The 13930-nt window shown below is 36.3% G+C and overlaps 1 protein-coding gene across 2 annotated transcripts in view; it reads left to right on the top strand.

Annotated features, from left to right (window-relative positions):
* The window catches only part of Smc1b (structural maintenance of chromosomes 1B), an 80620-nt gene that overhangs the window by 29694 nt on the left and 36996 nt on the right, over positions 1–13930 (top strand). For both annotated transcript variants that reach the window (XM_058574233.1, XM_046429610.2), the window contains exons 11-12: positions 1589–1768; positions 7822–7968. In XM_058574233.1, coding sequence (XP_058430216.1) covers positions 1589–1768; positions 7822–7968 — 327 coding nt within the window. The remainder of the gene's footprint in view (positions 1–1588; positions 1769–7821; positions 7969–13930) is intronic.

The raw sequence follows: 13930 nt of genomic DNA, 5'->3' as shown, positions 1-13930 counted from the left end.
GTCTAATTCCATTGCTCTTAGAGTGCACACTCTGCCTACTAGCCAACAGTGTATTTTGTTCTACAGCAGAATATGGGAGATGGATAAGACATATAGTCTGTTGGTCAAATGCCAGCTTAGCCCATTGTAAATATTTGATCTAGTATCTCAGCTCTGGCAGAGCAGGCTAAATTTTGAGCCTTGAAGTGTGTATTTAGATGCCTAAGCACATCCAGAATCTAAATTCCTGAGCAGGAACTCTCATATGAGTTATACCCTTTAGTGATTGTTTTCCTTGCCTACTAAGGAAAATGTTCTGTTTGGTCCAGTGCTGAAGACTGAACTGCAGGCCAAGGATACAGTGGTTAAGAGCACATGCCCTTAGGGCTGGGGATGTGGCTCAAGCGGTGACGCGCTTGCCTGGCATGCGCGGGGTGCTGGGTTCGATCCTCAGCACCACGTAAAAATAAAATAAAGATGTTGTGTCCACTGAAAAATAAACAAACAAACAAACAAATAAATAAAAAGAGCACATGCTCTAGAATTGGACTGTCCTGAGTGAATCTCAACCCTATTCCTAAATAGTTCTCACTGACTTATTTCCAAATTTCTGAGTTTTGGTTTTTTCATCTGTGGAATAAAGTAATAAGTCCTTACCTTATTGGAGGATTTCAAGGAGTCATTATGTGCAAACTGCCTGGCACAGCCCCTACACAAAGCCGGGACAGCAAACACTAGCTGATGGTACTCATGACCAGACCTGCCTTTTCTGCTACCACACTTTTTTCTATTCTGCTAACTAAAACTACTTATCCTAATTCATCTGCCTTTTAAAATCCTGTTTTATTTATTCCTCACTTAAAATTTTTTCAAAACCAACTTATTTTTTAAAAGTCTGATATAGAGATATACCAGATATAAAGGGAATACTTCTATCCTCTCATTGCCTGATTCTTTTATAGTACTACTTTAGATTGCTTTTCCATGCACTCAGTTTGTTTAAATATGTATTCCCAACCTATATTTATATATGTGTAAATACATGCATTTCCAAACTACGTGTGTGTATACATACATAAAACAAAAAGGTGTTTGTATGTAGGGTTTTGCTTTGTTCTATTTAACAAAAGCAAGGATTCTAGTAATACATTGCAGATACTCAGGGGCCAAGCCTGAAAGTCATGTCTAAGAAGGTCTGAAGGATTTCCTGATCATCCAAGTCTAAAGAGTTTTTTAAGACCCATAGTGTTTGCTACTTTTTTGAAAAATATCTAAGTGAATCTTGTTTTCCACTATATTTTATGATTTAGACAGCAATGAAACATTTGTATGCATTGTTATATCCCAACTAGTTAGCGACAAGGGTTGAATATATAAGTTATATACAACTTCTGGCTTTTGGTGAAGTTATTGTATTTTTAAAAGATACTGGATAAGACAATGTGGGATATAATTTATTATATCCTTGTCAAACTTTTATCACATACAGCTGCATACTGTTAACATTTTGCTGTTATGCTTCTGTATGTATTGTAAGAAAGAACATCAATGAGCATTTGGCTTTCATTTTACTGTAACTAGTATATAAAGTATTTTTTAAATCTTTCAGATCAAGCCAATCAATGAAAGACTAAGAGAGATCAAAGGCTGTAAAATGATGATTGATGTCATAAAAACTCAGTTTCCTCAGCTGAAGAAGGTGATTCAGTTTGTGTGTGGAAATGGTCTTGTGTGCGAGACTGTGGAAGAAGCAAGACATGTTGCATTCGATGGACCTGAAAGGCGAAAAGTAAGAGACTTGGTCCCACTTAGATAAGTCACAGCAGTATTCACAGGCTGCATTCCACACAGATCTTTATATATGCTTTCATATGTTCTGTTTTATAAGCAAAACCAGCAGGGAACCTAAGATGGTCATGGTATCAGTTTTTATAATGTTCATTTGAGTTTTGAAAATATTGTAGCCAAGTGTGGTGGCATATATCTATAAATCCATGCTATTCTGGAGGCTAAGGCAGGAGGCTTACAAATTTGAGGCCAGCCTGGGGAACTTAGTGAGGCCTTATCTTAAAGAACTGGAAATGCAGCTCAGTGGTAAAGTGCTTGCCTAGCAAGTGCGAGGTATAAGGTTCAATACCTAGTACCACAGAAAAATAAAAAGAAATGAAAAATTTTAACTTCTGCTGTATCTCAACATCATAAACTATGTTTTAGAAATTAGATTTTAAATCCTGTTTTATTTATTCCTCATTTAAAATTTTTTCAAAGTCTGATATAGAGATATACCAGATATAAAGGGAGTTTTATAAATTATATATATATATGGCAGTTTTTAAAATTTTATATAAAATAATATATAATTATTTTTAACATGGTATACAAATCTGCGGAACCCCAGATTTTCCTTGAATTTTCCTGTAGTACATGTGTTTGTTTGTTTGTTTGTTTTTACACCATAAAATGTGGCATTTGGCAATTTGTGTCTGATTCAGATTGTTTTATTTTTTATTTTTTATTTTTAATTTTTTATTGTTGGTTGTTCAAAACATTACAAATTTCTTGATATATCATATTTCACACTTTGATTCAAGTGGGTTATGAACTCCCATTTTTACCCCATAAACAGATTGCAGAATTACATCAGTTACACATCCATTGATTTACATATTGCCATACTAGTGTCTGTTGTGTTCTGCTGCCTTTCCTATCCTCTACTATCCCCCCTCCCCTCCCCTCAGTACATGTGTTTTTGAAAGTAGGAAAGATTTTGGTGTTTACATTCTGGCTTAATTCTTACATAACTTAAGAGGGGATCCTAACTCTTCTTTTATACATTCAAGGTTTGGCACAATTGAATTTATAATAAAAAGTACAAGTGAAATGAGATTACTGGCTTTCAAGGAAATAATTTTGGTTTTAAAAATAAATATTGTTTTACTTTCATCTGAATAGTTTGTGTTGCATTGAGCAATGTCAAATTCCTCAAATGATGTGGCATATTTTGTTAAGCTACATTTGTAATGAAGTATAACATAGCGCTTAAGGGTACAGCTGTAAAAAGACCAGTGTGACTTTAGGCGAGTTTCTAGACCCCTCAATTTAAATTGGGAAAATGATAGTATGTATATTGTGGGAATAATAAGGATTAACTTAAGTAACATAAGGCTTAATGCTATAATAGTATCTGGCAAATCTCAAAAACGATGATGGTTTTATTTAATAGTCAATAATATATTTATCTAGAATGTCCAGAATCGCAAATAAAGCAAACTATTCTTATGAGATGTAAGGATTTCCAGTATTATATTTATTCATTTATCTAACATGATAAAGCTTTCATACTTTTTTTTTTTTTTTTTTTGGGTACAGGGGATTGAACTCAGGGGCAATTAACCATTGAGCCATATCCACATCACCAGTCCTTTTTTGTATTTTATTTAGAAACAGGGTCTCACTGAGTTGCTTAGTGCCTTTTTCTGAGGCTGGCTTTGAACTTGGCAGTCCTCCTGCATCAGCCTCCCAAGCTGCTAGTATTAGAGGTGTGCGCCACCGCACCTGACTCCTTTCATACATACTTCTGTCAATAATAGTGTTAATGTCTTTTAGTAATCACTGTCATTGATTTCTACATATTAAACAGAAGTAATAAGTGAGCTTTTAAAGTATCTTGCTTATTTTGCTATCAAGTTAACTACTAAAATTGACTTGTATGTTTATAAAATTGATTTTTGAAAATTTTTATGGATAGTTTAATCCCATGAAGATAACTATTTATTCCTTCATTTAACAGATTTTTATGACTTCTCTCTTGTTTGTAATAACATGCTTTATCTTATCTCATTAGGTTGTATCTTCTTATGTATTTCAAAATTTTAAGGAGTCTTATACATCTTATTTGTATTATAACTATATTCCACGAACTTTTAAAGAATTTTTCTGTTTTAGGTTGGGTAAGACATATGAATAGATGTCACATTTTCACAGAAATCATCCAGTGTTTGTAATTTGTGTTTCTGATTTTCCATAGACTTGATATCAATATTTTAGAATTTTCTTTGTTTAAACATTACTGGGTTGAGCTTGCCTAGCATGTGTAAGGCCCTGGGTTTAATCCTCAGACCACACATAAATAAACAGTAAAAAATCCATTGGCAACTAAAACAATATTTTAAAAAAAAATTGCAAGAGACATCACAAAATATTTTGATGTTTTTATAAATTTTATATATATATATATATATATATATATATATATATATGACATACTCCATGATACAAACTGTGCAATTCTGCTAGCTCTAGTTTGGGTATCATTTTTTATAATTCAGTATTTAAATATTTTAAAAACTTATATGTTAGAGTTTTAAAATCCGAATCTCTTTATATACATGTAATTTTCCATCTATTCCATGGATTTCATCATTCATTCCAGAGATAACTGTAATTTGCTTCATTCATCTATAGATGAATTAGGTTGTTACTCTAAAACATATATAGAATGTATATAGAAAAATATTCTCTACTCTTTTTAATATAGTATGGAAAAAACCAGACTCCCAAGAATGTCATAAAGTATAGTACCATAATTTGTGAAAAGATAGCTTTTTCAAAAGTTACACAAGACTGAGGGTCTTGCCCTGAGTTCAATACCCAGCACCAAACACATGCAGACACACATCAAACAAGAATGAATAAAAGCATAGGGTGCTACTTTACTGGATACCATCTAGAGTAAAATATAGTTGAATATAATCCTCTTACCTTGTATCAGAATAAATTCCAGGTGAATTAGGATTATAGGAAAAAAATGAAACCATTTGGGAGTAGTGGCACACACCTATAATTCCTGCTACTCAGGAGGATGAGGCAAGAGGAACACAAGTTTTTTTTTTTTTTTTTTTTTTTAAATATTTATTTTGTAGTTTTCGGTGGACACAACATCTTTGTTTGTATGTGGTGCTGAGGATCGAACCCGGGCCGCACGCATGCCAGGCGAGCGCGCTACCGCTTGAGCCACATCCCCAGCCCCTGAGGAACACAAGTTTTAGGACAACCTGGGCACCTTAGCAAGGCCCTATCTCAAAAATAAAAAATTAAGGGCTGTAGATGTAGCTCAGTGGTAAAGCACCCCTGGTTCAATCCCTAGTATAAATAAATAAATTAATAAATAAGCATGGAAAAAAGCAAAAAAGCCTTTTCATTATGAAAAAAAGCTATAAAAGATAGACAGTGATATTTAACAAAAAAATTCTGAGGCTGGGGTTGTGGCTCAGTGGTGGTGTGCTTGCCTAGCATGTGTGAGGCACTGGGTTTGATCCTCAGCACTACATAAAAAAATAATAATAATTAAAAAGAATTTCTGCATGGAAAACCTATTGTAAGCAGGGCTTCAGATATAACTGATAGAGCACTTGCCTGACATATGCGAGGCCCTGGGTTCCATCCTCAGCACTCATGCCCTGCCCCCCAATATCGGGATTATAGGCATGTTGCATAGTATCTGGCTTCTATTTTAATTGTATGCATACAATTGTCTTATTGTAAATTTATGTTACAATTTTTGTATAATCTATGAGATGACAATACAGAAAATAGTGTACATTATAAGTAAGTAAAATATTAGGCCATAAGTACTGTAAAATCAGCATGTCTAAAACTAAGTTTGTGTTCTTTTTCTAAATCTTGATCTCTCCTATATTCTTCAACTCAGTTCTTGATACCTCTATTCCAGCCAAATGAAAGTCTGCTGTTTCCCCAAGAATTCTCTGAACTTCCTGGCTTCTCTGTTAATGTGTCCTATTTGTCTCAATCTCTCCCCTCTTCTTTACTGAGGTACTATTGGCTGAAGGTACACCATCACCTCTGGCTTTGCTTAGGCCAGTCCATTTCCACATAGATCTACCCCAGAATGGTAGATCTAAGCTGTGTTTCTTTCTACCCCTCTACAAGTTCCATTAATCAGTGGGATTCCATCCACATTCTTCCTTGGTAGCTTGCAGAGAGCCCCATGTTGGCTTATTAGCTTCATCTCTTCGTTTATTCCTTAACTCTCCTGGGATTTCCAAATTGTCTCAAGTTTCTTCTTTCCTCATCTCATTGCTATGACACATGCACACTCATGTGCGATGTCTTTTTAGTCATCTGTGCTCCAGTACCAGTGAGCACCCTTTCCCTCTGTTCCTCCACCTCTCCATCAGAGACTAAAACTTGATATCCCTCTCTCTTCTTCCTAGCAGATCCTTGACCTCATTGAGGAACAGTCCAGGAGTGGCCATGGGATGTCAGGGGCAGTCATTGGAGGGCCTGCCAAGAAAGTTTTGTAATAAGGCCTTCCCATCTTTATTGAGACACCGCCACCATAGCCTGGCTCTAAGAGTCATCTTGGACCACACAGTGCCTGTGTTATATTATTCTATCACAGACACACATGGTAAATGTATCTATCACAGACATAAAGTCAACTTTGTTAAGAAACACTCAAAAGCTGAGAAGCGTTCCACAAAGAGCTGTGCTTTGGCCAGATAAAAGTAGCACAAGCTTAAAATATTCTAGGAGAGAGCCTGTTCCATATTTCTTTATGGTTTTATGATGAAGTGAGAGGAGTAAACCAGGTATGTTAACCGTTGGTTTCTTGGTAGGGAAATTGCTGACCAGACCAGAACTTGGCAGCAGGAGCTCAGCTTCCATGCCACTGCTGCTGGTGTCAGGTGGAGACCTAGGGGCTCATCTAAAGAGTTCCTGCAGCTCCTATGAGCAGTTCATTGTCAAACTAACATCTGAGAGGAAAGGGACCCCTAGGTCCCTCCAGAACCCGGTGAGCTTATCTCCCTGAGGAGGAACCCAGGTGCTGGGTGGCACAACAGTACTGTAAAAGCAGTCTGCCTTGTTAACTAGGGACTCCCGAGTGCTTTCTGCCAGGATTCCATTTTGTGAATGGGAATGAACAGTTTTCGGTCAAATGTAACATTTAGTGCACCCAGCAAGTGCAGAAGCTTCGCTGCCTCAGGGAGACTTCTGTGGACAGGAACCCTCCACTTTTATGCTTCCAGATTTCTGAATCTATTTCTAGTATCTTCTCGTTGTTTTCTCTTGTGATATTGGGTTCACTTTCCTTTTCCCTGCTGGCATGATTCCCTGTGGCCACCATCCCCCTTCACTGGCTCCCGTCCCTGAGACAGGCAGAGAAGTCTCAAGTGAGGGAACATGAGTGAGATTCTCATCTGTTTCTCTCCCCCTTTTTTGTTAGCTCACATTACTTTTAGTATCTCACAGATGGTTTCCTACTCTGATTAATGAATCAGGAACATTTGCAAAACGTTGAGAATTAATTTCATTTATTTCATAAGGTGTATGTTTCCTCAGAGGACTATAAACTCCAGGCTCTCTTATACCTTGGCTCCATTTGCATTTCGTATTTGATCTTGAGTTATGTGTCTATTTTGGATATCTGAAGTTATTAAGACCATTTTCATGATATGTCAGACATATATGTCCAATTCTTCAAAACACAGAATTGTGTAATGTAAACTATTGGCTATTAAATATAAATGTTCTTAGTTTTTGCTTTTTTCAATATTGAATATGTTTGGAAGTAATATACAACTTATTTTGAACCTTTATATTTGCTGCTAGTTTGTTGCTGAGAATTGCTTTGTGCCATAGTGAGGTAAGTTTTGTATTTGTGGTTTATTTATTTGTGTCCTGCATAAAGAGTATATTTTGTTAGTAAAGTTCAGAATTGTTTTCATCTACAAATTCTTAGCTACAAATATTGCCACATTATGTCCTTATTTTTACCTTCTATATACATTCCTCTAGGGTAAAATATTTTTGATTTTACAGACAGTAGCTCTTGATGGAACACTATTTTTAAAATCTGGGGTTATCTCTGGAGGATCAAGTGACTTAAAACACAAGGCTAGATGCTGGGATGAGAAAGAGTTAAAGAATCTACGAGACAGAAGAAGCCAGTTGGTCCAAGAGCTAAAGGTAAATCCAAGTCCTATACTTATAAAATATTAAGGAGAACAATTGTATTTTAAGACTAAGTGGATTTTCAAAAATAAAAATAAGTTCTGTTAACTGCTTATTTCCTATGCACATTTTTGTATTAGGTTGTTATTTTGTTACCTAGTTTAATGTTATTTGTATAACAAGTAACTTAATCCTTAATCATATACATTCTAAAATTGGGTATAATTTATGTACAATTATGCTCACTAGTTTTAAGCATTCCTTTCAGTACATTTCCACAAATGTGTGTAGTCCGCCAAACTCCTTTACAACCAGTCCCTATCCCTAGACTCTTTAGACTTGGCAGTATCCTTCCTGTCATTGCAGTCTTTCTCTTCTAGACTTTCATGTAAAAAGCATCATGCAGAAAGTAGTCCTTTATATCCTATTTTCTTCTTTAACCTTTTTGAGATTTGGGGTATATACTTTATTTTATTTATTCCTTTTATTTATTTTATTTATTCCTTTTGCCATTTGACATTTGACTCACTAAATTGCTGAGGCTGGCTTTGAACTTGCACCTCCCTCAGCCTCCTGAGCCACTGAGATTACAGGTGTGCACCATACAGGTGTGCCTGTCTGTTTTTAATCTTCAGCCAAATTTATAAATCTTTTATAACTTCTGGATATTAGAACGTTTCATGCTTAGAAAGACCTCTTTCTAAAGAGAAGATCACAAAAAGATTGAACAATACTTCCTTCTAGTTCTGACTTGGTATTTTGTAGAAGTCTCATTCATTAAATATTGTAATCCCCCATTTATTTGATATGTAATCCCCCATTACAATATTGTAATCCCCCATTTATTTGATAACAGATACTAAATCAATAGAATGCTTTCAGAATATTCATTTTTCCTAATATTCTTATTTTGTTTACAAATTATTAGTTTTTGATTCAAGGAGCTGTTGTGGCAAGGTTACTTGACAATTTTAATCTTTTTTTCCAAGCATATGACCACATTTGATGTTTAAGTTGTAGATATGCTCCACTTTTAAAGACTTAAAATTTAGACATTGGGCACAGAGAAAGTTCTAGGAAGATGGCAACTTGAAATTAATCTTGCCATACTAAGTTCCCTCTGTGTGTCTTACCTTAACTAGGTGGGAGCTAGGTAGAAATAATGTCTTGAGTTCTTCTGTGATCCGTTCTACAATGGAATATTGTTCAGCCTTTAAAAGGAAGGAAATTCTGGTGCATGCTACAATCTGGATAAACCTTGAGGATATTTAGTGAATTAATCTAGGCACCACGTGAATTTTAGGATTTTTTTCTTGTTCTGTAAAGAATTTCATTGGTATTTTGATGAGGATTACATGAACTCTGTAGATCACTTTTGGTAATATGACTTTAAATAGCATTAATTCTCCTAATCTGTGAACGTGGGGTGCCTTTCTATCTTCTAGTGTTTTCTTCAGTTTCTCTCTTGAGTGTTTTTAAAAATTTTTTTATTTATACTTTTTAGATATCAATGACAGTAGAGAGTATTTTGACATATTGTATACATGCAGTATGATTTATTTGGATTAGGATCCTATTCTTGTGGTTGTATATGATGTGGAGTGACCCTGTCAGGTATTTGTATACAAGGATAGGAAGGTTATGTCCAATTAATTCTACTGTCTTTCCTATTCTCCTCCCCACTCCCTTCCCTTCATTCTCCTTTGTCTAATTCAGTGGACTTCTATTCTTCCCCTCCCTACCCTCCCTTGTTTTGGGTTGGCATCACATATCAGAGAGAACATTTGGCCTTTGGTTTTTTTGGGACTGGCTTATATCACTTAGCGTGATAGTCTACCAGCAAATGCCATACTTTCATTTCTTATTTATGACTGAGTAATATTTCATTGTGTATATATACCACATTTTCTTTATCTATTTATCTGTTGAAGGTGGTACCTAGGGTGGTTCAGGAATTGAGCTGCTATAAACTTTGATGTGGCTGTGTTAACTATAGTATGCTGATTTTAAGTCTTTGGGTATAAACCAAGGAGTGGGATAACCAGGTCAAATGGTGGTTCCATTCCAAGTTTTCTGAGGAATCTCCATAATGCTTTCCATAGTGGTTGCAACAGTTTTCAGGCCCACCAGCAATGTGTGAGTGAACCTTTTCCCCCACATCCTTGTAACATTTATTGTTACTTGTATTTTTTTGTGGGCGTGTGGGGGGTGGGGTGGTAACCAGAGATTGAACTCAGGTGCGCTCAGCCACTGAACCACATCTCCAGCCCTATTTTGTGTTTTATTTAGAGACAGGGTCTCACTGAGTTGCTTAGTGCCTTGTTTTTGCTGAGGCTGGCTTTGAACTCATGATCCTCCTACCTCAGCATTCTAAGTAGCTGTGATTACAGGCGTGCACCACCACACCCAGCTTGTCATTTATATTCTTGATAATTGCCATTCTGATTGGAGTGAGATGGAATCTCAATATAGTTTTAATTTGCATTTCTCTAATTGCTAGAGATGTTGAACATTTTTTCATATTTTTTTGACCATTTCATATTCTGTGAGTTGTCTGTTTAGTTCCTTTGCCCATTTATTGATTGGGTGATTTGGTTTTTTGGTGTTGAGTTTTTTGAGTTCTTATCTATCTGAGGCCCAGATTTTCTCCCATCCTGTAGGCTCTCTGTTACCATTCTTGATTGTTTCCTTTGCTGTGAAAAAGTTTTTTAATTTGTTATCATCCCATGTATTGATTTCTGATTTTACTTCTTGCAATTGAGGAGTCTTGTTGAGTGAGTCGCTTCCTAAGCTGATACGATGGAGAGTTGGGCCTACTTTTTCTGCTGGTAGGTGCAGGGTCTCTGATCTAATGCCTAGGTCCTTGATCCATTTTGAGTTTTGTGCAAAGTGAGAGAGGGGGTTCAGTTTAATCCTACTACATATGGATTTCCAGTTTTTCCAGCACCATTTTTCAAGAGGCTATCTTTTATTGCACCTTTGTCTAGGACTAGATAACTGTATTTATGTGAGTATGTCACTGTGTCTTCTATTCTGTTCCTTTGGTCTTCATGTCTATTTTTGTGCCATTACCATGCTATTTTGGTTACTATAGCTGTGTAGTATAATTTAAGTTCTGGAATTGTGAAACCTCCTGTATCACTTTTCTCACTAAGGATTGCTTTGACTATTCTGGGACTCTTATTATTTTTTCCAAATGAATTTTATGGCAGTTTTTTCTATTTCTATTAAGAACATAATTGGAGTTTTAATAGGAACTGCATTAAATCTGTGTAACACTTTTGGTAGTATGGCCATTTGGACTATATTAATTCTGCCTATCCAAGAACATGGGAGATCTTTCCATTTCCTGAGGTCTTCAATTTCTTTCTTTAGTGTTCTGTAGTTTTCCTTGTAGAAGTCTTTGACCCCTTTTGTTAGATTAATTCCCAAATTTTTTTTAAGGCTATTGTGAATGGGATCGTTTTCTTGATTTCTCTTTCAGCTGATTCATCATTGGTGTATAGGAATGCAATTGATTTATGGGTGTTAATTTTATACCCTGATGCTTTGCAGAATTTAATTTATGAGTTCTAGAAGCTTTCTAGTGGAGTTTTTGGGGTCTTCTAAATATGGAATCATGTCTTAGCAAATAGGGATAGTTTAGGCTCTTTTCCTATTTGTATCCCTTTAAAATCTTTCTTTTGTCTCATTGCTCTGGCCAGGGTTTCAAGGACTATGTGGAATAGGAGTGGTGAAAGAGGGTGGCCCTGTCTTGTTCCAGTTTTTGGAGGGAATTCTTTCAATTTTTCTCTATTTAGAATGATGTTGGCCTCATGTTTAGATTGTTTTTAAAATGTGGAGGTAGGTTCCTACTATCTCTAGTGTTTTTAGTGTTTTGAGCATGAATGGATGCTGAATTTTGTCAAATGCTTTTTTTTGCATCTATTGAGATAATCATGTGATTTGATGAAGTATGTTTATTGATTTCTGTATGTTTAACCAATCTGCATCCATGGAATGAACTCCACTTGACCATGGTACACTATTTTTTTTTTTTGTCAGAATCACATCAGTTACACATCCATTGATTTACATATTGCCATACTAGTGTCTGTTGTGCTCCGCTGCCTTTCCCATCCTCCACCATCCCCCCTCCCCACCTCTCCCCTCCCCTCCCCTCCTCTCTCTCTACCCCCTCCACTGTATAACCCTGAGGGTCTCCTTCCATTTCCAAGCAATTTCCCTTCTCTCTCCCTTTCCCTCCCACCTCTCATCCCTGTTAAATGTTAATCTTCTTCTCATGCTCTTCGTCCCTACTCTGTTCTTAGTTACTCTCCTTATATCAAAGAAGACATTTTGCATTTTTTTTTTAGGGATTGGCTAGCTTCACTTAGCATAATCTGCTCTAATGCCATCCATTTCCCTGCAAATTCTATGATTTTTGTCATTTTTTAATGCAGAGTAATACTCCATTGTGTATAAATGCCACATTTTTTTTATCCATTCATCTATTGAAGGGCATCTAGGTTGGTTCCACAGTCTTGCTATTGTGAATTGTGCTGCTATGAACATCGATGTAGCAGTGTCCCTGTAGCATGCTCTTTTTAGGTCTTTAGGGAATAGACCAAGAAGGGGAATAGCTGGGTCAAATGGTGGCTCCATTCCCAGCTTTCCAAGAAATCTCCATACTGCTTTCCAAATTGGCTGCACCAATGTGCAGTCCCACCAGCAATGTACAAGTGTACCCTTTTCCCCACATCCTCGCCAGCACTTGTTGTTGTTTGACTTCATAATGGCTGCCAATCTTACTGGAGTGAGATGGTATCTTAGGGTGGTTTTGATTTGCATTTCTCTGACTGCTAGAGATGGTGAGCATTTTTTCATGTACTTGTTGATTGACTGTATGTTCTCCTCTGAGAAGTGTCTGTTCAGGTCCTTGGCCCATTTGTTGATTGGGTTGTTTGTTCTCTTATTGTCTAATTTTTTGAGTTCTTTGTATACTCTGGATATCAGGGCTCTATCTGAAGTGTGAGGAGTAAAGATTTGTTCCCAGGGTGTAGGCTCCCTATTTACCTCTCTTATTGTTTCTTTTGCTGGGAAAAAACTTTTTAGTTTGAGTAAGTCCCATTTGTTGATTCTAGTTATTAACTTTTGTGCTATGGGTGTCCTATTGAGGAATTTGGAGCCCGACCCCACCGAATGTAGATCATAGCCAACTTTTTCTTCTATCAGACAGTGTGTCTCTGATTTGATATCAAGCTCCTTGATCCATTTTGAATTCACTTTTGTGCATGGCGAGAGAAAGGGATTCAGTTTCATTTTGTTGCATATGGATTTCCAGTTTTCCCAGCACCATTTGTTGAAGATGCTATCCTTCCTCCATTGCATGCTTTTAGCCCCTTTATCAAATATAAGATAGTTGTAGTTTTGTGGATTGGTTTCTGTGTCCTCTATTTTGTACCATTGGTCCACCCGCCTGTTTTGGTACCAGTACCATGCTGTTTTTGTTACTATTGCTCTGTAGTATAGTTTGAAGTCTTGTATCGCTATACCACCTGATTCACACTTCCTGCTTAGCATTGTTTTTGCTATTCTGGGTCTTTTATTTTTCCATATGAATTTCATGATTGCTTTCTCTATTTCTACAAGAAATGCCGTTGGGATTTTGATTGGCATTGCATTAAACCTATAGAGAACTTTTGGTAATATCACCATTTTGATGATGTTGGTTCTGCCTATCCATGAACAGGGTATATTTTTCCATCTTCTAAGATCATCTTCTATTTCTCTCTTTAGGGTTCTGTAGTTTTCCCTGTATAAGTCTTTTACCTCTTTTGTTAGGTTGATTCCCAAGTATTTTATTTTTTTTGAAGATATTGTGAATGGAGTGGTTGTCCTCATTTCCATTTCAGAGGATTTGTCGCTGATATACAGGAATGCCTTTGATTTATGCGTGTTGATTTTATATCCTGCCACTTTGCTGAATTCATTTATT

This window comes from Marmota monax, unplaced genomic scaffold (genome assembly GCF_021218885.2).
Source record: "Marmota monax isolate L192 unplaced genomic scaffold, Marmota_monax_Labrador192_F-V1.1 WCK01_AAM20220418_F8-fsc00051, whole genome shotgun sequence".
Classification (NCBI taxonomy): Eukaryota; Metazoa; Chordata; class Mammalia; order Rodentia; family Sciuridae; genus Marmota; species Marmota monax.
This window is presented reverse-complemented; position numbering and strand designations above follow the sequence as displayed.